Raw genomic sequence first — 27,987 nt, 5'->3', positions numbered from 1 at the left:
TAATAATAATATTATTAATTAAGTATTGTATAAGAAGAATTAAAAATAAACTTCATTTATAGCCGCTGTGGTCAGTGGAGCTGTTCATTATCTTGGTGCTGAACTTGTTGTGACCGGTGGTGCTTCTCTTTTTGACCGCAGTGTCGTCCTTTTTCCACTAGAGGGCGCGTTTGTATATGGAAGTTTAATGCAGAGCAATGTATGAGCATATAACCAAATGAGAGAGAAAAGGCGTGTCAAAAACAAACTAAGTACGTCGATGAAGCAACCACAGGAAATTTAAATATTGAAATATGAAATATGTTTTATTTATAAATGTAGAACAAAGCAACGGCACGTTTTGATTAATCTTAACAAACAATAACACAATATTTTAATGGTTTCCATTACTATTTTTGAACTGAAGTTGAAATATTACATATATTTTTAGAAATGTACAAATGGAAATATACAAAAGTCTCCATTTTAAAGGTAACAGTAATCGGTCGTTGATGAACATTTTCCAGCAGATGGCGTCATTGAGTAAGAATCATTCACACAGATTCACCTTTTATGACACACATAATGTATTTCATGTATTTATGTTATGCTCAAGGAGTGGAAAGAAGTGGCCAAAGATACTGGTCAGATGAATTAATGGAAAGCCAATAAATTATAATAAATTATAATAAATTAGAAATGAATACATTTATATTATAGTTATGTGTTGTGATTCCTCCTCAGGTTCCCTTCCTCTACACCTTCTTTAAATCCAATCTTGAAAAGAGAAGTCATGTCCAGTGGGGAAGGATATCCTCATTTTCTTGTAAAACTGCAACTTTTTTGTTGTAATATTTTGTTTTTATTTTAGTACAAATAGTTATGATTTTTTTCTTTTTTTTACTGTAATTTAGGCCAACTGGAAAAAGTACTAGATTTGTTGAAATGTCCATTTAATTCACATATCATGTTCGTTTTTCTTTTTCTTATCACTTAACTTATTTTAATTTTTAATTCTAGGATTTAACAAATTGCCCTAAAATGGATTTTTAAAGAATCTTTTGAAAGATGAAAAATAAAAAGCATATGGCAATCAGACTCACTCAAAAGACTGAGGGTTGTTGAGGGTTGCAATTTGGATAATGTTAATCACTTTTGACTGTATTGTTCATTTACTATAGTACATGAGCACAAGATGACATAACACTCATAATGAGCCTCATCAATATTTTCATAAACTACAGAGGAAGGTAATCTGAATCTGTATATTTGTGGAAATACAAAAATACAAATGATGTTGAAATTATTATCATTATTTGGACATTATTCGGACATTTCTAAAAATGTAGCTTTGAATCGAATCATCAAGTCAACTGTTTGTCATTCATAAAGATACACTGTGCGGTCTCGGCCACTAGGGGTCGCTCTTGATCTATGCAGCTTCATTTCCTCCTGCCCCCATCTCGACACACCCATTCTAACGGAGTGGGGGACATATCTGTCTTTCATGAATTATGTTTCTGTTTCAAACAGTCGTGCTGCTCTTGGATATGGCTTAAATATATTTCATATATCTCCAAAGGAGAAAAAAAAACGGAATATACCATTATTACTGCTCAGAAAGGTCAGCCATGTTTCATACGGGACAAGGAATGGATTTTTGGACCTGTGTCTTTGTGTTTTGTGCGGCGTGGCCGGCTGCTTTGTCCGTGACACGCTACTCCATTGCGGAGGAGATGGAGAGGGGCTCGGTGGTGGCCAACCTGGCTGCGGATTTAGGACTGGAGCTTGGAGGTTTGGCGCAAAGAGAGGTAAAACTTGATATTTTCCACAACAAAAAGTACTTGGACGTGAATAAAAAAACGGGGGAGCTGTTCATTGTGGAGAAAATGGACAGAGAATATCTCTGCCCCTCCAAACCAACCTCTTGTCTCCTCAAGCTTGACGTCGTCATAGAAAGCCCTTTACGCATTTTTAACATCGAGCTTGGAATAACAGACATAAATGACAACGCACCGCATTTTAGAAGAGATAGAGTAGAATTGGACGTGTCTGAATCCGCGACCCCCGGGGAGAGGTTCTCCCTCCCCAATGCGGTGGATCCAGATGTTGGCGTTAACACAATTAAAACATACAAGCTCAGTCCCAGCCAGCATTTCACGATTGAAATCCAAACCGGCACAGATGGGACTCAGTATGTGGATTTAGTTCTGACCACGTCTTTGGACCGGGAGGAGACTGCGGTGCATAAATTAATACTAACAGCGGTTGATGGTGGGAATCCGGTACGTTCCGGAACTGCTAATATTATTGTAAGAGTCCAGGACACCAACGATAACCCGCCTCGGTTTAAGAAGCAAGTTTACACGGTGAATATGACGGAGAATTCTCCAATCGGAACCACAGTGATGAAGCTCAACGCTGAAGATCTGGATGAAGGTCCGAATTCAGAGCTGGTGTACTCGTTCACGCTTTACACGTCAGAAAAAACACAAGATGTTTTTGCGTTAAATCCCAGCACAGGTGAGATAACAGTAAAAGGGACGATCGACTATGAAGATATGAAGTTCTATGAGATGCACGTGGAAGCAAGAGACAATGGCGACTATCCTCTCCTGGGTCAGTGCAAGGTGGTCGTCCATGTTACTGATATGAATGACAATTACCCAGAAATCAATATTCAGTCTGTTAAAAACACCGTGAACGAGGACGTCCCAGTTGGAACTGTGATCGCACTGGTCGCCATAAGCGACAGAGACACCGGCGATAACGGAAAAGTCCGTTTATACGTTCAGGACTCAATTCCTTTTATTCTAAATAAATCATCAGAAGGAGAAATGCATTACGAGCTCCTTGTGTCCGAGCCTTTAGATCGGGAATCGGTACCAGATTACGATATCACGCTCATCGTGAGAGATTCAGGGACACCGTCTTTATCAGATAACGAAACAATTACCGTACATCTGCTGGATGTGAATGACAACGTTCCACACTTCCCTCAGTCCTTTTATACCATACGTGTGATGGAGAATAATGCTCCTGGCGCCTTGCTCAGTTCGCTCAGCGCGTTTGACCCCGACCTCCACGAGAACCAGTACCTGGTTTACTTCATCCTGGAGAAGGAGATAGCCAACACCTCCATGTCCATGCTGTTCTCCATTAACCCAGAGAACGGGAACCTATACGCGCTGAAGACTTTTGACTACGAGATGGAGAAGGACTTTCTTTTCCATATCGAGGCCAGAGACTCCGGTTCTCCTCCGCTCAGCAGCAACGTGAGCGTCCACATCATCATTGTGGACCAGAACGACAACGCTCCGGTTATCGTCTCTCCCTGGCGAGCACACGGCTCAGTCGTGGAGGAGAAGATCCCCAGATCCACGGATAAAGGTTCTCTGGTGGCCAAGGTGATAGCCTTGGATGTGGACTCGGTGCACAACTCTCGCATCACCTACCAGTTCCTGCAGGTGGCCGACGCCACCTTGTTCAGTCTGGACCAGTACAACGGAGAGATCCGCACCATGAGGATGTTCAGTTACAAAGATCCACGCCATCAGAGACTGGTTGTTGTTGCCAAGGACAACGGGGAGCCCGCTCTATCTGCTACGGTCACCATCAAGCTGTCTACAGTGGAGACTGCTGTGAAGGCCTACTCAGACATGACTGAGGTGCCTCTGGAATACGACATCTTCTCAGACCTCAACCTGTATTTGGTCATCGGTCTGGGTTCCGTATCCTTCCTGCTGCTCATCACCATCTTGGTCACCATCGTTTTGAAGTGTCAGAAGGCCAAGCCCAGCATGGCGGCCCCCCCGTCCAGGAACAGTGTCATCAGCGAGAGGAACTCCACCATGGCAGATTCCACTCTGGTGTCCAACGATGCCTACTGGTACAGTCTGTTTCTAGCAGAGACCAGGAAAGGAAAGCTGGTGGTCAGACAGCCTCTGCCAAAGGGCTCCAGATACATCGTGTCCAGTATTCCCAGGAGCACAGGCATGTCTGAGACCAGCGGTTCTGCTACTTCTACCTTACAGGTAAGCAAATTCAATGGTTGTTTATGGTTGTTTAACCTTGCTAGGTATAGTTTGTAATATTGAGGCATATCCTCCATAATAAAAGGTGCAAAAAGAAAACTCAGTACAAATATTTCCAAATTTCAACTTCAGATTGTAAATATCTACTTTCCAATGAAGTATATCTGAGTACAATATACAAACACAATAACCTCATTAAGGATAGAAGAACTCAAACATGTTAAAAGGGGATATTCCATATTCATTTTACGGTGGTTGTGTCATCACAGGAAGGTCAATATAATAAAAGCTAATAGAAACATAAATGGATCGATCCATAATCATCATATTAAATTAATGGCGGTTGCTATACAAAATAAATGTGGGTAGGAACTGCACAAAAACAAACCAACATTCAATAATCTAATTGAACGTTAAAAACAGCTTTAATCTAATAGATTAAAGTTATGTAATGTAGCCAAATAACCAGAGGGTGGCACTATTTAGCTGTTTTGTTTCTATCCATCCCACTCTTGCATCGACGAGGAATTTTTTGTGTTATTTTGGAGGAGGGTATGGAAAGAAAAGGACAGCTCCGTGGTGCTGAAATTCACACGGGACAACGAGGACCCTTTATTTGACTCCATTGGGGATTAAATCTTCATTATTGTGTCAAGAATATCACCTCGACGACTGGAAACAATCGTGCCACGCTGATTAGGTGCCGCGTGTGTAGGAAATACAAGACATCCGTGACACAATGAGTCCACACAAAAGGTACGTGCTCCTCATTGTGTTCTTGTACACAATGCACTGTGTTTGGGCTTCAGTGACTCATTATTCGATTCCGGAAGAGCTCAAGGAAGGATCAGTGGTCGCCAACCTCGCAAACGATCTCAGTTTGGACGTTACGAGTCTGATTAGACGGAAGATGCGTGTCGATATCATCGCGAATAAGAAATATCTGGACGTGAACAAAGACACTGGGGAACTGTACATTGTGGAGAAGATTGACAGGGAACATATTTGCAACACTAAATGGACATCATCGTGTTATGTCAAACTGGAGCTGACGCTGGAAAACCCACTAAGGATTTTTAATATAGAGTTAGAAATACTAGATATGAATGACAACGCCCCGCAGTTCAGAAGAGACGCCATTCATTTAGATATATCCGAGTCCACAGCAGCAGGGGAAAGATTCTCTTTGAGCAATGCAGTGGATCCTGACGTGGGCAGCAATTCAGTGAAAACATACCATCTGAGTGAAAGTGAGCATTTTGAGATTGAAGTTCAAACCGGAAGGGATGGATCCAAATTTGCAGAATTAATAATGAAGAAGAATTTAGACAGAGAGCAGCAGGCTGTGCATGATTTAATTTTAACAGCAGTAGATGGCGGTACACCCCCTCGTTCTGGTACTGTCAGTATTATTGTTCATGTTTTGGACACTAACGACAACGCCCCTTTGTTTGATAAATCTATTTACAGTGTTAAAATCATGGAGAATTCTCCAATCGGAAGCCTTGTTATTGATTTAAACGCTACCGACTTAGACGAAGGCTCCAATTCTGATTTAACATATTCATATAGTTTATACACACCAGAGAAAACACAAGGAACCTTTAACCTGAATCCTTCTACTGGTGAGATTACTGTTAAAGGGATGTTGAATTATGAAGATTTTCGCATTTATGATATGGAAGTTATAGCAGCCGACAAAGGAGCCAACAGTTTATCAGGACAATGTACAATCAAAATTCAAATTGAGGACATGAATGACAATCATCCGGAAATATCGATAAAATCTTTCCAAAGTCCGGTCAGCGAGAATATCGATGTAGACACGGTGATAGCCGTGGTCAGCGTGAGCGATAAGGACTCAGGTGACAACGGCGTGGTGGATCTTCACATTCCTCCTAATATGCCTTTTCAACTGAAGGAGTCATCTGATAACTATTATGAGTTGGTGGTCTCGGAGCCGTTAGACCGTGAGAAGGTTCCAGAATATGACATCACCTTCACCGTGACAGACAGAGGCTCCCCTCCGTTAAGCGACAACGAAACAATGACTTTACAGCTGCTGGATGTGAATGACAACGTTCCACACTTCCCTCAGTCCTTTTATACCATACGTGTGATGGAGAATAATGCTCCTGGCGCCTTGCTCAGTTCGCTCAGCGCGTTTGACCCCGACCTCCACGAGAACCAGTACCTGGTTTACTTCATCCTGGAGAAGGAGATAGCCAACACCTCCATGTCCATGCTGTTCTCCATTAACCCGGAGAACGGGAACCTGTACGCGCTGAAGACCTTTGACTACGAGATGGAGAAGGACTTTCTTTTCCACATTGAGGCCAGAGACTCCGGTTCTCCTCCGCTCAGCAGCAACGTGAGCGTCCACATCATCATTGTGGACCAGAACGACAACGCTCCGGTTATCGTCTCTCCCTGGCGAGCACACGGCTCAGTCGTGGAGGAGAAGATCCCCAGATCCACGGATAAAGGTTCTCTGGTGGCCAAGGTGATAGCCTTGGATGTGGACTCGGTGCACAACTCTCGCATCACCTACCAGTTCCTGCAGGTGGCCGACGCCACCTTGTTCAGTCTGGACCAGTACAACGGAGAGATCCGCACCATGAGGATGTTCAGTTACAAAGATCCACGCCATCAGAGACTGGTTGTTGTTGCCAAGGACAACGGGGAGCCCGCTCTATCTGCTACGGTCACCATCAAGCTGTCTACAGTGGAGACTGCTGTGAAGGCCTACTCAGACATGACTGAGGTGCCTCTGGAATACGACATCTTCTCAGACCTCAACCTGTATTTGGTCATCGGTCTGGGTTCCGTATCCTTCCTGCTGCTCATCACCATCTTGGTCACCATCGTTTTGAAGTGTCAGAAGGCCAAGCCCAGCATGGCGGCCCCCCCGTCCAGGAACAGTGTCATCAGCGAGAGGAACTCCACCATGGCAGATTCCACTCTGGTGTCCAACGATGCCTACTGGTACAGTCTGTTTCTAGCAGAGACCAGGAAAGGAAAGCTGGTGGTCAGACAGCCTCTGCCAAAGGGCTCCAGATACATCGTGTCCAGTATTCCCAGGAGCACAGGCATGTCTGAGACCAGCGGTTCTGCTACTTCTACTCTGCAGGTATGGAGCGACATGGTATTGATTTGTTGTTTGAATCCGTATGATAATATAGTAGAATTCAGTACATTAATTTTGCATATCAAACTAATTTTGGTATTCAACATCATTCAGTTGTGTGTCATTCAAGTCATATTTCTTGTAAATCCTGATTCTACAACGATCAGGTGAACTAAAACACTTCTTAACACTCGGATGGGGGGGCGAGGGGTATGCTGTAGCCTATCCCACCTTATTTTGAGCGAGATGTGGGATACACCCTAGACTGGGAATACATATCCATATGAAAAGGAGCCATTTTACTTTTGTCATAACCACCACCGGGGGAAAAACAACAAATACCACAATCATTTTTGTCATCACAAGAATGTTGATTTTTCCTTTTTTTTTTTTTAATCTTAGAACACCTTTAAAGGTTACTTACCAACAAGTCATCATGACTCAGTGTTAACTTTTACAGCACTTTTTAATTAAAGTCAGTTTTTTTTACCAAGATGTATTTTAGTTTTAAACATACTTTACTCAATTTGAATCATGTTTTTAGTCGGGTAAATTACACAGCATATTAGTCAAATAAAACCTAACCATATTTAGACTAATATAAAGTATACAGCATCTCAAGACATTTATTTGAAAACTTACATTTAGGTTATATGCAAAGTATCCAAATAAAACGACAACACAAAGTAGACCTGCTCTCTATGAATATATAATTCAGGCAGTAATTTCACCTTAGTTACTTCTCTGAGACCGTGTTTGTTTATGTATGATGGACGTGTACGTTTATCCAAAATAGCTGTTAGGAAAAGTCATGATTGGCATTCATCATATTTGGCCTGCATGGTATTTTTAATCCAGTATAACTTTGAATTCAGCCGAATATAAACATTTATTTGTTCAATTTCATTTTCTAAACCACAACTGGTAATGTAGCCAATGTTGTTTTGGTGTTTTTATGATGTAAAGTGGGACATTTAGAGGCAAACAGAGAAAACACCTTAAATGCTGTATTTTGCCATAAAAACATGAAATTAGAAAATAAATTCTAAAACCAAATTCCATTTCAAAGCAATGTCCTCCTGTATTTAGTTTTTATTTTATTTTAGTGGTCTTTACCTGTTAACAAATCTTGGTGAAATAAGGTGTAATGCCGCAAAAATACAGGTTGTGGCGCTGTTTACTTTGCAATAATCGTCATCCGCAGCAGCCTTGACATTTTAGGTTGCACGTCGTGCTGAGCTCCGATAAAAAGGCGTCAAACGAGGCTTTAGAATTTCAGCATCTAACACATTTTGGGAGGATTTACCATACTTGGAATGGGATTCAAATAAGGATATTTAAATTATTGTTTGTACGGACGATCGACGTTAAAGGAACAATTCACCAATAATGCGGCATCATAGCACAATGTGGTCCAGAAGGTACGTGGCGTTCGTCATTGTTTCCTCCTTTATTGTTTCCAACAATGCTTCAGTGACTCATTATTCCATCCCAGAGGAGATGAAAGAAGGATCTGTCGTTGCTAATCTTGCTACTGACCTGAGCTTAGATGTGAAGACGTTAGACAAAAGAAAGATGCGGCTCGACATCATTGCCAATAAGAAATATCTGGATGTGAACAAAGAGACTGGAGAACTGTACATTGTGGAGAAGATTGACAGGGAACACCTTTGCACGAAAACGCTGACCTTGTGTTACCTCAAAATGGAAATAATACTTGAAAATCCAATCCGAATATTCAACATTGAGCTGGAGATTTTGGATATGAATGACAATGCCCCTCAATTTCGGAGAGACGTCATTCATTTGGACATATCAGAATCAACACATGCTGGAGAAAGATTCTCTTTGAGCAACGCCGTGGATCCTGACGTGGGCAGCAATACAGTGAAAACATACCATCTGAGTGAAAGTGAGCATTTTGAGATTGAGGTTCAAACCGGAAGGGATGGATCCAAATTTGCAGATTTGATATTAATGAAGAATTTAGACAGAGAGCAGCAGGCTGTGCATAATTTAATACTAACAGCAGTAGATGGCGGTACACCCCCTCGTTCTGGTACTGCCAAAATTATTGTTCAGGTCTTAGACACTAACGACAACGCCCCTTTGTTTGATAAATCTATTTACAGTGTTAAAATCATGGAGAATTCTCCAATCGGAAGCCTTGTTATTGATTTAAACGCTACCGACTTAGACGAAGGCTCCAATTCTGATTTAACATATTTATATAGTTTATACACACCAGAGAAAACACAAGGAACCTTTAACCTGAATCCTTCTACTGGTGAGATTACTGTTAAAGGGATGTTGAATTATGAAGATTTTCGCATTTATGATATGGAAGTTATAGCAGCCGACAAAGGAGCCAACAGTTTATCAGGACAATGTACAATCAAAATTCAAATTGAGGACATGAATGACAATCATCCGGAAATATCGATAAAATCTTTCCAAAGTCCGGTCAGCGAGAATATCGATGTAGACACGGTGATAGCCGTGGTCAGCGTGAGCGATAAGGACTCAGGTGACAACGGCGTGGTGGATCTTCACATTCCTCCTAATATGCCTTTTCAACTGAAGGAGTCATCTGATAACTATTATGAGTTGGTGGTCTCGGAGCCGTTAGACCGTGAGAAGGTTCCAGAATATGACATCACCTTCACCGTGACAGACAGAGGCTCCCCTCCGTTAAGCGACAACGAAACAATGACTTTACAGCTGCTGGATGTGAATGACAACGTTCCACACTTCCCTCAGTCCTTTTATACCATACGTGTGATGGAGAATAATGCTCCTGGCGCCTTGCTCAGTTCGCTCAGCGCGTTTGACCCCGACCTCCACGAGAACCAGTACCTGGTTTACTTCATCCTGGAGAAGGAGATAGCCAACACCTCCATGTCCATGCTGTTCTCCATCAACCCGGAGAACGGGAACCTGTACGCGCTGAAGACCTTTGACTATGAGATGGAGAAGGACTTTCTTTTCCACATCGAGGCCAGAGACTCCGGTTCTCCTCCGCTCAGCAGCAACGTGAGCGTCCACATCATCATTGTGGACCAGAACGACAACGCTCCGGTTATCGTCTCTCCCTGGCGAGCACACGGCTCAGTCGTGGAGGAGAAGATCCCCAGATCCACGGATAAAGGTTCTCTGGTGGCCAAGGTGATAGCCTTGGATGTGGACTCGGTGCACAACTCTCGCATCACCTACCAGTTCCTGCAGGTGGCCGACGCCACCTTGTTCAGTCTGGACCAGTACAACGGAGAGATCCGCACCATGAGGATGTTCAGTTACAAAGATCCACGCCATCAGAGACTGGTTGTTGTTGCCAAGGACAACGGGGAGCCCGCTCTATCTGCTACGGTCACCATCAAGCTGTCTACAGTGGAGACTGCTGTGAAGGCCTACTCAGACATGACTGAGGTGCCTCTGGAATACGACATCTTCTCAGACCTCAACCTGTATTTGGTCATCGGTCTGGGTTCCGTATCCTTCCTGCTGCTCATCACCATCTTGGTCACCATCGTTTTGAAGTGTCAGAAGGCCAAGCCCAGCATGGCGGCCCCCCCGTCCAGGAACAGTGTCATCAGCGAGAGGAACTCCACCATGGCAGATTCCACTCTGGTGTCCAACGATGCCTACTGGTACAGTCTGTTTCTAGCAGAGACCAGGAAAGGAAAGCTGGTGGTCAGACAGCCTCTGCCAAAGGGCTCCAGATACATCGTGTCCAGTATTCCCAGGAGCACAGGCATGTCTGAGACCAGCGGTTCTGCTACTTCTACTCTGCAGGTATGGAGCGACATGCTATTGATTTGTTGTTTGAATCCATATGATAATGTAGTAGAATTCAGTACATTAATTTTGCATATCAAACTAATTTTGGTATTCAACATCATTCAGTTGTGTGTCATTCAAGTCATATTTCTTGTAAATCCTGATTCTACAACGATCAGGTGAACTAAAACACTTCTTAACACTCGGATGGGGGGGGCGAGGGGTATGCTGTAGCCTATCCCACCTTATTTTGAGCGAGATGTGGGATACACCCTAGACTGGGAATACATATCCATATGAAAAGGAGCCATTTTACTTTTGTCATAACCACCACCGGGGGAAAAACAACAAATACCACAATCATTTTTGTCATCACAAGAATGTTGATTTTTCCTTTTTTTTTTTTTAATCTTAGAACACCTTTAAAGGTTACTTACCAACAAGTCATCATGACTCAGTGTTAACTTTTACAGCACTTTTTAATTAAAGTCAGTTTTTTTTACCAAGATGTATTTTAGTTTTAAACATACTTTACTCAATTTGAATCATGTTTTTAGTCGGGTAAATTACACAGCATATTAGTCAAATAAAACCTAACCATATTTAGACTAATATAAAGTATACGGCATCTCAAGACATTTATTTGAAAACTTACATTTAGGTTATATGCAAAGTATCCAAATAAAACGACAACACAAAGTAGACCTGCTCTCTATGAATATATAATTCAGGCAGTAATTTCACCTTAACGTTAATACCTTCACATGATATTTTACTTGACATTTTGTCAAATGTAATAATTTTTCAGACATAGAATAATATGAATAAGACAATAGGCCTCTAACTACTGTATGAAGAAACAAATTAACTCTGCATCAGGAAGTATAGCATCTGTAATGCAACGCTGCTCTTTCTCAGCAATGAGAACAGCAGTAAAGATAATATATGTTAATAACAACATGTTATTGTCCAAATAGTCACTTCTTCTATAAAGGGGTGTCAAACTCACAAAAAAACATGACAAATTATTTTTTTTAACGAAATGAACACTGCAAATGAAGATTGTAATATTTGTAGTTTCACAAGGTTGCCCAAAATGAGCATGACTATTTAAACTACCAGATATTATAAAATGATTTGATTTTAAGACTGACTACGTGAATGATTACGTACAAGCAAGGGGGGAAAAGGACAAGTCATCGAATGCGAATCACAACCTGATTTAACAGGCACTATACTGGATCACAGGGTGTCGTCGTTTCCCAGTATTTTTACTTGTGAGACCCAGTCTTCATGATGACATCCATCATTGGACATACGGGCAGAGAAGGAAAGGAACAGCTCCTGGTTGCGGGTGTAATTTCGAGGCATTAAAAACAAATCTTTTTTCGCGTGGTGACGAAATTGCCTTGCGGAGAATCCCTGAATTTTGACTGCAGGTTGACGCCAAAAACCGAAACAATGGAGGATTTGATCGGGGCAGCAGAGAAGACGAGCCGAGTCTCGACATTGTTTCTTTTCTGTGCCATCCTGAGCTGCACGTCTGCCGTGACACACTATTCTGTCCCCGAGGAGATGGAGGAAGGATCTGTCGTAGCAAACTTAGCTGCGGATTTGGGTCTGGATGCGAAAACGCTGACTGAGAGGAAGGTGCGCATTGAGATCATTGCGAGTCGGAAATATCTGGACTTGAACAAAGAAACCGGGGAGCTGTACATCGCTGAGCGAATAGACAGGGAGGCTCTGTGCCCCACCAAAACGTCATGTTACCTGAAAATGGAGGTAATTATTGAGAATCCAAAAAGAATATTTTACATAGAATTAGAGATACTAGATATAAATGATAATGCGCCTCATTTTAGAAGGGACACGATTGATTTGGATATATCAGAAGCCACCCAGGCGGGTGAGCGCTTCTCTGTGAGCAATGCAGTCGACCCAGACGTAGGGTCCAATTCTGTGAAGACATATCAATTAAGCCAAAGTAATTATTTTGCCATAGAAATTCAGACTGGAAGGGATGGGTCAAAATTCGCTGATTTGATACTCAAAGAGGCTTTAGACAGAGAGCAGCAGGCTGTGCATAATTTAATACTAACAGCAGTAGATGGCGGTACACCCCCACGTTCTGGCACAGCCATTATTATTGTTCATGTTTTAGACACTAACGACAACGCCCCTTTGTTTGATAAATCTATTTACAGTGTTAAAATCATGGAGAATTCTCCAATCGGAAGCCTTGTTATTGATTTAAACGCTACCGACTTAGACGAAGGCTCCAATTCTGATTTAACATATTCATATAGTTTATACACACCAGAGAAAACACAAGGAACCTTTAACCTGAATCCTTCTACTGGTGAGATTACTGTTAAAGGGATGTTGAATTATGAAGATTTTCGCATTTATGATATGGAAGTTATAGCAGCCGACAAAGGAGCCAACAGTTTATCAGGACAATGTACAATCAAAATTCAAATTGAGGACATGAATGACAATCATCCGGAAATATCGATAAAATCTTTCCAAAGTCCGGTCAGCGAGAATATCGATGTAGACACGGTGATAGCCGTGGTCAGCGTGAGCGATAAGGACTCAGGTGACAACGGCGTGGTGGATCTTCACATTCCTCCTAATATGCCTTTTCAACTGAAGGAGTCATCTGATAACTATTATGAGTTGGTGGTCTCGGAGCCGTTAGACCGTGAGAAGGTTCCAGAATATGACATCACCTTCACCGTGACAGACAGAGGCTCCCCTCCGTTAAGCGACAACGAAACAATGACTTTACAGCTGCTGGATGTGAATGACAACGTTCCACACTTCCCTCAGTCCTTTTATACCATACGTGTGATGGAGAATAATGCTCCTGGCGCCTTGCTCAGTTCGCTCAGCGCGTTTGACCCCGACCTCCACGAGAACCAGTACCTGGTTTACTTCATCCTGGAGAAGGAGATAGCCAACACCTCCATGTCCATGCTGTTCTCCATTAACCCGGAGAACGGGAACCTGTACGCGCTGAAGACCTTTGACTATGAGATGGAGAAGGACTTTCTTTTCCACATCGAGGCCAGAGACTCCGGTTCTCCTCCGCTCAGCAGCAACGTGAGCGTCCACATCATCATTGTAGACCAGAACGACAACGCTCCGGTTATCGTCTCTCCCTGGCGAGCACACGGCTCAGTCGTGGAGGAGAAGATCCCCAGATCCACGGATAAAGGTTCTCTGGTGGCCAAGGTGATAGCCTTGGATGTGGACTCGGTGCACAACTCTCGCATCACCTACCAGTTCCTGCAGGTGGCCGACGCCACCTTGTTCAGTCTGGACCAGTACAACGGAGAGATCCGCACCATGAGGATGTTCAGTTACAAAGATCCACGCCATCAGAGACTGGTTGTTGTTGCCAAGGACAACGGGGAGCCCGCTCTATCTGCTACGGTCACCATCAAGCTGTCTACAGTGGAGACTGCTGTGAAGGCCTACTCAGACATGACTGAGGTGCCTCTGGAATACGACATCTTCTCAGACCTCAACCTGTATTTGGTCATCGGTCTGGGTTCCGTATCCTTCCTGCTGCTCATCACCATCTTGGTCACCATCGTTTTGAAGTGTCAGAAGGCCAAGCCCAGCATGGCGGCCCCCCCGTCCAGGAACAGTGTCATCAGCGAGAGGAACTCCACCATGGCAGATTCCACTCTGGTGTCCAACGATGCCTACTGGTACAGTCTGTTTCTAGCAGAGACCAGGAAAGGAAAGCTGGTGGTCAGACAGCCTCTGCCAAAGGGCTCCAGATACATCGTGTCCAGTATTCCCAGGAGCACAGGCATGTCTGAGACCAGCGGTTCTGCTACTTCTACTCTGCAGGTATGAGTCAATGCTACACGTGTGGTCAGTGTAATTTGCAGTGCAAGATTATTTTGTTTATCGGAGCGCTTTATCACCTTTGCAATCTTGTGACGGTTTCAGATAAAGATCTTTCCTAATCTTCTAGATGTATAAATAATAATTGATCCCAGTATATAATTGAAGATATAATTCCACGATGGGGCAGTGTGTTGGTTTCCAGAGCATGTGGGCAGTTTGGGAACATTGTTTTTGAGGTGCGTGTTTGGGTGCTTTGCTTAAGTGTTGCATTAGTTGAGCCATGTATAAGATCAATCATATCCAGAATCGAACCTGTTGCCTTTTGATGTCAAGCCACATTCTTAACCAAAGTACACATCTGTCTACGTAGCCAAATTATGAACAATACATTTTTTCATATAACTTACTTTGTGCTTCAGCAATTTACACCCCCCCCCCCACATACACACACAAAAGGAAATTATCTGTATCATATTTCATGATAAATAGATACTTTATCAATCTCCAACAGAAATTAATAATAATAATAATGTAATGTTTGGGGTGGCGCTGTTTAGTTATTTCAATGCCAGCCCACCCCCCCACCCCCCACACCACACCAGAACATCGTCATGGGGCGGATCTTAAATCCAGTGGACGTCCCCAGCAGTGCTGAAATGCACCCCCGTCAATGTGGTCACTCATTTCACCGACAAGATCTTCCGTGGAATTAAATCTCACAGACGCTTTTGCACCATTTTTTGCGTCATTTTCACCAAACGGAAGCCGCGTCGTGGACCTCCACTGGGGTGTGCATTGCGTGTCCGTGAGAACAATGACGTCCATTGTGTTAAAACAGCCATGCCGAAGGTACGTGCTGCTCGGCATTGTTGTTCTTTTCTGCACTGTTCGTGAAATATTAGCCTCCGTGACTCATTATTCGATACCAGAGGAAATGAAAGAGGGGTCCGTGGTTGCAAATCTTGCTACCGATCTCGGATTGGATGTTAAAACACTGAAGCAGAGGAAAATGCGTCTGGATATTATTGCAAATAAGAAATATCTGGACGTGAAGAGAGACACTGGGGAGCTTTATATTGTGGAGAAGATTGACAGAGAAAATATTTGCCCCACGAAATCGTCGGCGTCTTGTTATCTCAGACTGGAGGTGATACTTGAAAATCCTGTGCGCATTTTTAACATCGAGGTAGAAATAATGGACATGAACGACAACGCCCCTCAATTTAGAAGAGACGCCATTCATTTGGATATATCTGAATCGACACCTAAAGGGGAGAGGTTCTCTCTCAGCAACGCCGTGGATCCTGACGTGGGCAGCAATACAGTGAAAACATACCATCTGAGTGAAAGTGAGCATTTTAACATCGAAGTTCAGACTGGAAGAGAAGGAACAAAATTTGCAGATTTGATATTAAAAAAGAATTTAGACAGAGAGCAGCAGGCTGTGCATAATTTAATACTAACAGCAGTAGATGGCGGTACACCCCCTCGTTCTGGTACTGCCAAAATTATTGTTCAGGTCTTAGACACTAACGACAACGCCCCTTTGTTTGATAAATCTATTTACAGTGTTAAAATAATGGAGAATTCTCCAATCGGAAGCCTTGTTATTGATTTAAACGCTACCGACTTAGACGAAGGCTCCAATTCTGATTTAACATATTCATATAGTTTATACACACCAGAGAAAACACAAGGAACCTTTAACCTGAATCCTTCTACTGGTGAGATTACTGTTAAAGGGATGTTGAATTATGAAGATTTTCGCATTTATGATATGGAAGTTATAGCAGCCGACAAAGGAGCCAACAGTTTATCAGGACAATGTACAATCAAAATTCAAATTGAGGACATGAATGACAATCATCCGGAAATATCGATAAAATCTTTCCAAAGTCCGGTCAGCGAGAATATCGATGTAGACACGGTGATAGCCGTGGTCAGCGTGAGCGATAAGGACTCAGGTGACAACGGCGTGGTGGATCTTCACATTCCTCCTAATATGCCTTTTCAACTGAAGGAGTCATCTGATAACTATTATGAGTTGGTGGTCTCGGAGCCGTTAGACCGTGAGAAGGTTCCAGAATATGACATCACCTTCACCGTGACAGACAGAGGCTCCCCTCCGTTAAGCGACAACGAAACAATGACTTTACATCTGCTGGATGTGAATGACAACGTTCCACACTTCCCTCAGTCCTTTTATACCATACGTGTGATGGAGAATAATGCTCCTGGCGCCTTGCTCAGTTCGCTCAGCGCGTTTGACCCCGACCTCCACGAGAACCAGTACCTGGTTTACTTCATCCTGGAGAAGGAGATAGCCAACACCTCCATGTCCATGCTGTTCTCCATCAACCCGGAGAACGGGAACCTGTACGCGCTGAAGACCTTTGACTACGAGATGGAGAAGGACTTTCTTTTCCACATCGAGGCCAGAGACTCCGGTTCTCCTCCGCTCAGCAGCAACGTGAGCGTCCACATTATCATTGTGGACCAGAACGACAACGCTCCGGTTATCGTCTCTCCCTGGCGAGCACACGGCTCAGTCGTGGAGGAGAAGATCCCCAGATCCACGGATAAAGGTTCTCTGGTGGCCAAGGTGATAGCCTTGGATGTGGACTCGGTGCACAACTCTCGCATCACCTACCAGTTCCTGCAGGTGGCCGACGCCACCTTGTTCAGTCTGGACCAGTACAACGGAGAGATCCGCACCATGAGGATGTTCAGTTACAAAGATCCACGCCATCAGAGACTGGTTGTTGTTGCCAAGGACAACGGGGAGCCCGCTCTATCTGCTACGGTCACCATCAAGCTGTCTACAGTGGAGACTGCTGTGAAGGCCTACTCAGACATGACTGAGGTGCCTCTGGAATACGACATCTTCTCAGACCTCAACCTGTATTTGGTCATCGGTCTGGGTTCCGTATCCTTCCTGCTGCTCATCACCATCTTGGTCACCATCGTTTTGAAGTGTCAGAAGGCCAAGCCCAGCATGACGGCCCCCCCGTCCAGGAACAGTGTCATCAGCGAGAGGAACTCCACCATGGCAGATTCCACTCTGGTGTCCAACGATGCCTACTGGTACAGTCTGTTTCTAGCAGAGACCAGGAAAGGAAAGCTGGTGGTCAGACAGCCTCTGCCAAAGGGCTCCAGATACATCGTGTCCAGTATTCCCAGGAGCACAGGCATGTCTGAGACCAGCGGTTCTGCTACTTCTACTCTTCAGGTATGAAGGCGCAAATGAAAAGTTATTGAACTTCACCATGTTTCAGAAGGTTATGAGATCTTTAAATGAATAATATTTTTTGTCATATACTACTGATACCTCCTCACACTTGGTTCTGAAATACTATTTAATCTCCAATCAAATTAATTACTGTTGCATTTTTTTTTACAAATCACATTTTAATAACATACTGGAATTAATATTGGTCCGCATGGTGGGCAAGTGGTTAGCATGTTGGCCACACAATCAGTAGAACATGTGTGGTTTGGATTTTCTCCCTGTATGTATATGGATTAAGTTGACCATTTGTGAAATTATAATCTGCACTAGCTGGGTTTTATTTTGCTGCATACCACAATAACATTATGATCCAATATCTAGTTTGTATGCCGAAATCGCCTGGTCGATATTATTGGACATTCCGAAACATACTATAAGTACTTAAGAAGTTTCTGGTTAGCATGATAACGAACTAAACAAATTACGCTATCTACAAGAAAAGGTTTCCTACATCCTGTATGAACTTAGGTGACTTTCAATTCTTAATCGATCAGTTCTAATACGACATTGGACCATCATTTGTGGCTATAAGGCATCGACTCTTCTGGGAAGGCTTTCAACTAATGGGTGTGGGAATTTTCAGACACATGATGTTGGTCTAAGAAGGCCTGGTTCGCAGTCTCCGCATGCAGGCTTTCCATGTTCTTCCATGCCAAACTTGCAAAGATGCCATTCCCAAACTGTTCCTACAAAGTTGGGAGTCGGACATTGTCCACAATGTTTTGATATGCTGAAACATTCAGGGTCACTTTCTGTGGAATGAAGGTCCCAAGACCATTTTGCCATTAAGCCAGCGATTGTAGCAAAAAAGGCTATGGTGGTACACAAGACAAAAAGTTGTGGAACACAACTTTATACCTCGACACTTGGTCAACCATGGAAAACCATTCCATTAAGATCCTTGTACACTATTCTTGAAGTAATCTGAGGTTGTAACAATGGTCGTCCTGCATGGTCCAGGCCTGCACTGCTGACCACTGCAGCTTTTAAGGCATCAGGGAGAGATGTTTACTTCATGTAAGCATGGCTAAGCTAGCTGGTATTCGTTATAAAAAGGCCACCTCAGGTTTGGAGGTCTGAAGCGATTGACTGTGCAGAAAGTTGGCGATCTCTTCACATGATGTGCCTCAGCATCTGCTGACGCTTCTCTGTCATCATGTGGCCTACCACTTAGTGGTGGCGTGGAATGTTGAGAAGCAAAAACAAGATGTTTGCTGTTTGAGGGAGGTTGTTTATCCAACCACAGCTAGATTGGGTTCTCAGCAATAACAATGACAAATATTAACAGAACTCTCTTCTTATCTGGACTTTCTTTCTTTACTGGGAGTAGAGCTTCTCGGTAGGACATTGGAGAACATGTGGAGAGCATCATATGCAAGTGAGACTTTCACAATCAGATCTTGTTGACCCCTTCACAAGTGCGACTGAAGTTCACAGAAAAACTTATTGTACAATAGCGGCTAAGTTGCTATCGCTACCAATGGCTTCCACTCTGGTAGAACAATATGGAATATTTAGTCGCGTTACATTTCAGAACTGGACTTGTTGCAGAAGTGGACTCCGGTCACTGTGCTATGCTGGAGTTGACCGAGCAACCTGTGGGTGCTTGATAAGAGAGGACAAGCTAGACTTGATTTATCTTTAGGGGGAATTCAACAGTTGCTGTACAAAATTTACATACAGATTTTATAATCCTGTGGCCATGGAAGTTATTGGAACTCCTGGATTCAGTTATAGGTGAGTGAATACTTTGGGAATGTAGTTTTATATTTAGATTAAAGGCTATCATTGCATATGTGAAATATTGTGGAAAAAATACTTATAGTTGGTGTCTCCCAGGTCGTAAACGTCACTTATAGCAAGCAAATTTATTAGGTTCATCCATCCATCCATCTTCTATGCTACAAAGCACATCAGCACAAGTGGCTTTTCTCCACCCAAACTAAAACACCCCCCCCCCCCCCAAAAAAAAACAGTTGAACATAAACATTAAACATTAGGCATAACTTTTGGGTCGTTGCAATACTTTAAATATATTTAAATGGTAATGGTTTTATTTCCTTTGAACATGCATCAGATTACAATTGAATGCATCCCATAATTAGTTCCCAGTTCCACATGTCCAAAAGGAGTAGGAAGAAGCAAAGCTTATTAAATCCTACCCCTCCATCTGGTACTTTTACAATCAGTAACTGTTACATTTGTTAACTTCCTGCTTTCCATAATACAGTTTTAAGTTTTTTTTATTTAAATAATATACCTCGTACCGAAGTACAAGCTGATGTGACCATACAATGACATAATGGGTACCATAGTAACTGTCAATGTAAATGTCATATTAATGGTTATTTAATAAGTGAATGTAACTTTTTAACATTTATTTAATCATTTCCCTTATAGAATTATTGAAAACATTTAAATCACAATATGAAAAAAACAAACAAAATGATAACTAAATATAATCTGCACATTTTATAATGAAATGAAAGCTTTCTTACAATGATCAAAGCAAAAGTTTAATAATGCACTTATTCCTAAACGTCAGTTCAGGTCGCTGCAGTCCACCAAAACATCCTGGCTATGAAGTCATATTTATAAGTCTTTTCTATTGGCTGCTGGTCGAGGGGGCGTGGCGTGCATAAGCCAGTCCAAAAGAAGTCTGGTCCTGCAGCAGAGGGAGTCTTTTTCTGCGTCTTAAAAAGGCGGATCTGTGATTTCACGTCATATTTCGTTGTTGGAGAAACGAATTATTATCAAAATGACTCGTGTGGCTTTTGCGTGTTCGTGGGAAGGATATGTTTGCGTGTTTCTTTTTCTTTGCTCCACGATGAACACCGTGTGGGGCGTCACTCATTATTCTGTGCCGGAAGAAATGGAGGAAGGGTCCGTTGTTGCTAATTTGGCGTCGGATTTGGGCTTAGACGTGAGGACGCTGAGCAGAAGAAAAATGCGCATCGATGTCGTGGCAAATAAGAAATACCTGGACATCAACAAAGACACTGGAGAGCTTTTTATTTCGGAGAGAATAGACAGAGAGCTGCTGTGTCCCCCGAAAACGACCACTTCCTGTTTTCTCAAATTAGACGCAACCATTGAAAATCCAATCCGGATGTTCAACATTGAAGTGGAGATCACGGACATTAACGACAACGCTCCTCATTTCCGACGTGGGACCATGCATCTGGACATCTCCGAGGCCAGCCCGGCGGGAGAAAGATTCTCTCTGAATAACGCCGTGGATCCAGATGTTGGTTCGAATTCCGTACAGAACTACCATTTGAGCACCAGCCAGCATTTTAACATCGAAATCCAGACCGGGAGAGACGGTTCGAAGTTTGCGGATTTGATTCTAACCAAGATGCTGGACAGAGAACAACAGGCTGTTCATCATCTCATTCTCACTGCTGTGGACGGTGGACTTCCCACGCGCACTGGGACCGCTAGCATTATTGTTCGAGTCCTGGATGTCAATGACAACGCCCCTTCTTTTGAAAAAGACACATACTCCGTGGACGTGATGGAGAACTCTCCTATTGGCAGTCTGGTGATTCAAATGAATGCCACAGATTCGGATGAAGGCTCCAATTCTGATGTGCATTATTCTTATTCTTTGTACACTTCAGAAAAAACACAAAATATGTTTAGTTTGAATCAGGAAAACGGTGAAATCAGAATAAAAGAGATGATTAATTATGAAGATTTAAAATTATATGAAATGGAAATCATAGCAAGCGATAAGGGTCTTAACTCCTTATCGAGTCAGTGTAGACTAACCATACAGGTGGCCGACATGAATGACAACCACCCTGAAATTTCGATTAAGTCGTTTCTAAGTCCACTGAACGAAAACACGCCTGTAGACACGGTGATAGCCGTGGTCAGCGTGAGCGATAAGGACTCAGGTGACAACGGCGTGGTGGATCTTCACATTCCTCCTAATATGCCTTTTCAACTGAAGGAGTCATCTGATAACTATTATGAGTTGGTGGTCTCGGAGCCGTTAGACCGTGAGAAGGTTCCAGAATATGACATCACCTTCACCGTGACAGACAGAGGCTCCCCTCCGTTAAGCGACAACGAAACAATGACTTTACAGCTGCTGGATGTGAATGACAACGTTCCACACTTCCCTCAGTCCTTTTATACCATACGTGTGATGGAGAATAATGCTCCTGGCGCCTTGCTCAGTTCGCTCAGCGCGTTTGACCCCGACCTCCACGAGAACCAGTACCTGGTTTACTTCATCCTGGAGAAGGAGATAGCCAACACCTCCATGTCCATGCTGTTCTCCATCAACCCGGAGAACGGGAACCTGTACGCGCTGAAGACTTTTGACTATGAGATGGAGAAGGACTTTCTTTTCCATATCGAGGCCAGAGACTCCGGTTCTCCTCCGCTCAGCAGCAACGTGAGCGTCCACATCATCATTGTGGACCAGAACGACAACGCTCCGGTTATCGTCTCTCCCTGGCGAGCACACGGCTCAGTCGTGGAGGAGAAGATCCCCAGATCCACGGATAAAGGTTCTCTGGTGGCCAAGGTGATAGCCTTGGATGTGGACTCGGTGCACAACTCTCGCATCACCTACCAGTTCTTGCAGGTGGCCGACGCCACCTTGTTCAGTCTGGACCAGTACAACGGAGAGATCCGCACCATGAGGATGTTCAGTTACAAAGATCCACGCCATCAGAGACTGGTTGTTGTTGCCAAGGACAACGGGGAGCCCGCTCTATCTGCTACGGTCACCATCAAGCTGTCTACAGTGGAGACTGCTGTGAAGGCCTACTCAGACATGACTGAGGTGCCTCTGGAATACGACATCTTCTCAGACCTCAACCTGTATTTGGTCATCGGTCTGGGTTCCGTATCCTTCCTGCTGCTCATCACCATCTTGGTCACCATCGTTTTGAAGTGTCAGAAGGCCAAGCCCAGCATGGCGGCCCCCCCGTCCAGGAACAGTGTCATCAGCGAGAGGAACTCCACCATGGCAGATTCCACTCTGGTGTCCAACGATGCCTACTGGTACAGTCTGTTTCTAGCAGAGACCAGGAAAGGAAAGCTGGTGGTCAGACAGCCTCTGCCAAAGGGCTCCAGATACATCGTGTCCAGTATTCCCAGGAGCACAGGCATGTCTGAGACCAGCGGTTCTGCTACTTCTACCTTACAGGTAAAATTATTTAGTAATTTCACAACAGTGATGAGGAGAGAGGAGGCTGCAAATTCAAATTATATGTCAGAAATCTTCCACTTTCATGCTGGATTATTATTCTGCATGAAAACTCTAAAGTTGTTTTTTTTTATTTCATAAACTTGTAAGAAAATGTAGTATAATCACGTCATTAAATAATATCACCAGATGTAACTTGACGGCTTTTTTGCTCTGTGTGTTGTTTTTTTTAGAAAGCTGAATAATATTTTTATTCAGCCTGAAAGCGTAACGTGTGTGTGATTGATGTATGAGTCAATATTTTTAAATATGCTGCAAAAATCAAACAGTGGAATTTGCAATGAAGTGTTTTCTGCCTTTGCTGGGTGGACCGGGAGTTTAAATAACCACAACTAAAGTACACCAAATATTGTGGGGATGTATACTAGTATCGCATACTCTATTTATGTATCATGCATGTTTATGTCAATTAGGTTCTTCATATATGTAGAACAACATATCCATGTCTTGTCTAACAACCTCTACCCAGGTACAGTGTGGAGATGTGCCCAGTGTGGGTCACTTAAAAATGATCTGATGTATGATTGTGTTCATTTGAAACGAAAGTCAACAGCATTAAACCTGCTGAATGTGGCGACATCACAACTTGGTTTCGTCCCTGGCATCAAACCACACAGGATACCTTAACCATGAAATGTGTCCTAATATTGCCTTGTAATGACTTCTGCTCACTTTTTCATTGTTGTTTTCTTCTTTCCCACTCTAAAGTATCCTAAATGAGGGAAGTCCACTCGGCAGCATGGAGGTATGCAGGAGTCTCACTCCCTCACAATGGAGACTTTTTTTATTTTTATTTTCGGGGGACACTGTTTGACTTTGGTTTCTCTTTGTTCACTTTCTGACACATTGTATTCCCTTTTCGTGTTCACATTTGTCTGCTTTTGATCACATCACCGTCTTCTCTGTAAATGTTTCTAAATACTGACAAGGACAAATAGTTCAAAAATGCGGACAAATCCAATGCAATAATCACAGTATAGGTGATTTTATAATGATGATAGAGGCCGACGTGATTGGATCATTTGCAGCAAATATGTGTTGTCCTTGTCAATATGTAACAAAGTGATGGATCAACTGCAGCAAGTTCGTCAATGCACCGTCTGACTAACATGCTAACTGCTGTTTTTGCTTATGAACAACATACAATCATATAAACGGTTACAAATTAATGCATGTTGCAAGGTGTTTTTCCCTATTACTGTATATTCTGGACTATAAGTCGCTCCAGAGTATAAGTCGCATATGGCCAAAAATGCATAATTCGTTAGAAAAAAAACATAGATAGATAGATAGACTTCCTTTATTGTCATTGCACAATAACACAGCAGTGAAATTGCCAACAAAATATCATTGCCTGGCTCCCGTATAATAATAAATAATAATAATAATGTGGAGAATAAATAGATGACATCAAATATGAACAACAATGTACAGCTTAACAGTAAATAATTGCACCAAATAATAAAAAATTGCACAAATAATTTTGAATAAATAATAAGATAACTCGCACTGGAGTATAAGTCGCATTTTTTGCGGGTAATTTATTTAAATTTATTTAGTAATTTATTTAAATTTATTATTATTAACTACTTGTCCAAAACAGACATTACATCCTCTTGGAATGCAAGTTATAATAATAATAATAAAAGAATAGAGAACAGTTTGAATAGATGTAAGATATGCTAACACAATGCTTATTCAGCTACATAAAAAATAAACATAAACAGAAAAGTTGTCCAGTGTTTATGTAACATAAATAGTTTTTTCAGTTATAAGTTGCTCTGGAGTATAAGTCGCAGGAACAGCCAACCTATGAAAAAAAGTGTGACTTATAGTCCGGAAAATACAGTAAATGATTATTGTTCATAGATAAATAAACTGAATTAGTGCTGATTCTGACCGTGTTTATTAATATAAATAGACCAAGTTGCCTCTGACCTATTTTTTGTGCAGGAAATGTGCAAAAGGAGCTCTGTCATCCAGTTACTAAGCAACCACACTCACTGTCACATTTCCAAAGCATGTAATTGATATAGACCGCTACGTCTCCTCTATGTATTTAGGTGACGTGCTTAACCGTTCCACGCCTTCTGTCTTCTGCCTGCAGCCCCCCTGTCGTAATGGCACACCAGTCTGGTTATTTTTATATCTTATGTTTCATGTCACCAACAGGCCTCCACAACCAGCAGCACCAGATCTACATAAGGCCGGAACTCCTTGCTGCATATCGGACCAATCCTGACGGGAGAGATGACCTTGCATTGACATCGCTCTCGTGCCCTTCATGCTCAGCCTGGTTCTTCACACTCCAGACCCGGCTGATGGATTCGAACACTGACCCGCTACCCTCTCTCTCTCTTCTTTCTTTAAGCACATGAAAAGCCAATCAAAGCCTTTCCAATAATCTCTTCATCGTGCATGATATGACTGCATGGCTTCAATTACACTCTCAGACGTCATCCATCGGAAAAGTGTTGAAGGAGGTGTTACTTGCCAAGAAATAGACTGGGATGTGCGGATTGTGGAAAAAGGAGACTATTTGAGTGGACAAGGGAATGTTGAATTGCCTACAAGAGACTGTTTTCCCTCTTAAAAAGGACCAGCAATTATGTGTAGTTTACACTTGTGTTGCCAATTATCCACAACAACGGTAATGGTAATGGTTTTTACCATTGATCAATGGCACAACTTATACAAACTAAGCACCAATGCGAGTTTTCTTCAATCCAAATTTTGTAAATAGCGTATTTAGGTTTTGTAAATGACGTTGTGCTTTATATGTAAGCAAGGCCCACAAATTTGGATTTAGGATTCTACAAAAATAATGCACTTCAATCCTGGGAAATCTTGCATTAATTATTACCTCCAAGTCTGTTTTGAAATGATGGTCCAATAAATAAATTGCACATGGAAGTGAATCCACTACAATCGTTAAAGTAGTGCATAACTTTTCCAATACTTAATGATCTTCCATGATGAAGTAAATCCAACACAATACCTATTTTTCATTTGAATTTGCATGTCAAAACCATAGTCAGACTTTTTATAAAATTAATTTTCTGTTTTATATCATATGTATTCTCTTGGTACAAGCTACAAGAGGGACCAACGCTATCAGAAGTACATTGCATTGTCTCCTAAAGAACTGCATTTGAATGTTAAGGACTCAAGTCAACTGAAGTGTGTAAAATATGACAAAGTACACGTGTATCTAACATACGTTGTTTACTTTTTTTTTTTAATTTAAGAAGCCAAACTGTGGATGCTCCTTAATATCATCAACCTTGTCTGATGTTGTACAACTCAAAGCCTATAGCATACAGTTATGTACTTCATGTTTACAGTACTGGAATATAATGTGCATTTTTCACCCAATGGAAGCTGTGCTCGGGTGTATGTATTATACTGACTCCTGTACCTGCAATGCAACATTGAAATTGAACCGGATGTAGTCTTCATCATTATTTTCTTGTTATATATTTTATTTAATACATTTGAGAGGTATTTTTTTCACTTCCATACTGTAATATAAAGGTATAGATTGAATAATCAGCATCTTGGGACACAATGCCTTTTGAGTGGATCAGTTTAATGTTGTTTTCCATTATGTTGTCCAAATTTTAAGTACAGTATACATCAAAAAACGGTGCCACTGAACTGCTGTGCCATCACAACGTATATACAGTATATACAGTGTTATATATATTATATAATGCAAGCCACAGAACATGTTTAAAGTTGCAATGTTTTACATGCAGGCAAGTATACGTACAATAAGCTCATGTGTACAGTGGTGTTGACAGTGAATAATACACAAGTTGTGTGTGTGTGTGTGTGTGTGTGTAATGTGAGTTTATTGTATGATGACTGAATAAAAAGACATTGGGAATCAAACTTTGGTTTTAATTCATAGAATGGAATCTGGAGTTTAGAGGAGTATAGATTTAATGATGTCATGGAATTTATTGATTGATTCTTAGACATTTCTGTGGTGATTAATGTCATTATTTTTGAATTGTGTAACAGATTGTTTACATGTTTAAAGTGTAAAGACCATGTAAGCTAGTCCATAACACAAAAGTGGAAGTGCTGAATCTGTCTCTGCATTGTGCACACAACACCTCTGTCTCCAGGGAGCTGAGCTCATCAGAGGGAAGGATGCGTTCAAGAGCATATGGTGGGTTATTGCTATTAAACATGCATGGAAATCAATTTAAATACACATTTTGTAATCAATCAAGGGACCTTTAATAGCTCAGAAGAAAGCAACCATTCCCTTTAAAGCATACCCCTTGAAAAATACTACTATACTGATATAACTTCAAAATATACAGTAAATATTTATGGTAATGTCAGCAAATATAATGTATATCCGAGTACTGTAAGCATATCCGAGTCCAGGCCACGTGGATAAAATACTCCACAGCATCCACAGCATCCCTCCCCCATCTATTCTTCTTTCTCAGCACAGTGACCTGCCTAAAGGAGCCTGCGTTGCCATGACGACGAGCTGTCTGTCTGCTCCCCGAAGGGCGTTGTACGTGTTGCTCTGACGCAGCCTGTCATTTCATGTTTTATTTATTTAATATTCCAATACACGACCGACGCACGCGCTCACGTACACGCCACGACACAGCCCATTGGCTGTTAATGGAAAACCGTTTGCCATGATACAGTCTGTTGGAATTGG

The 27,987-nt window shown here is 42.2% G+C and overlaps 3 protein-coding genes across 8 annotated transcripts; all 3 read left to right on the top strand.

Annotated features, from left to right (window-relative positions):
• Positions 1-1,496: 1,496 nt before the first annotated feature.
• Positions 1,497-27,286, top strand: LOC131110253 (protocadherin alpha-C2-like). 6 transcript variants are annotated; one of them, XR_013625244.1, is made up of 3 exons: positions 1,497-4,769; positions 24,006-24,042; positions 25,470-27,286. XR_013625244.1 is itself a non-coding variant. In XM_078788062.1 (3 exons), the coding sequence occupies exons 1-2, from the start codon at positions 12,379-12,381 to the stop codon at positions 24,015-24,017; spliced, it is 2,415 nt and encodes an 804-aa protein (XP_078644188.1). In that variant the 5' UTR covers positions 12,072-12,378; the 3' UTR covers positions 24,018-24,042; positions 25,470-27,271. The 6 variants fall into 6 exon arrangements, 4 of the variants coding, with proteins under 4 accessions (XP_078644187.1, XP_078644188.1, XP_057919156.2 ...); XM_078788062.1 differs by lacking the exon at positions 1,497-4,769 and adding an exon at positions 12,072-14,781 and having other exon boundaries at positions 25,470-27,271; XR_013625245.1 differs by lacking the exon at positions 1,497-4,769 and adding an exon at positions 14,793-15,630 and having other exon boundaries at positions 25,470-27,249.
• Positions 4,776-7,445, top strand: LOC131110255 (protocadherin beta-16-like). Its single transcript, XM_078788060.1, has one exon. It carries the CDS (start codon positions 4,801-4,803, stop codon positions 7,309-7,311), a length of 2,511 nt encoding a protein of 836 aa, XP_078644186.1. The 5' UTR covers positions 4,776-4,800; the 3' UTR covers positions 7,312-7,445.
• LOC131110252 (protocadherin beta-16-like) lies at positions 8,235-11,126 on the top strand. Its single transcript, XM_078788290.1, has one exon. It carries the CDS (start codon positions 8,530-8,532, stop codon positions 11,098-11,100), a length of 2,571 nt encoding a protein of 856 aa, XP_078644416.1. The 5' UTR covers positions 8,235-8,529; the 3' UTR covers positions 11,101-11,126.
• Positions 27,287-27,987: the final 701 nt, after the last annotated feature.

This window comes from Doryrhamphus excisus, linkage group LG22 (assembly GCF_037039965.1).
Source record: "Doryrhamphus excisus strain RoL-2023G ecotype Guam linkage group LG22, RoL_Dexc_Guam_v1.1, whole genome shotgun sequence".
NCBI lineage: Eukaryota > Metazoa > Chordata > Actinopteri > Syngnathiformes > Syngnathidae > Doryrhamphus > Doryrhamphus excisus.
Note: the sequence above shows the minus strand (reverse complement) of the source record. Positions and strands in the feature narration are given on the sequence as shown.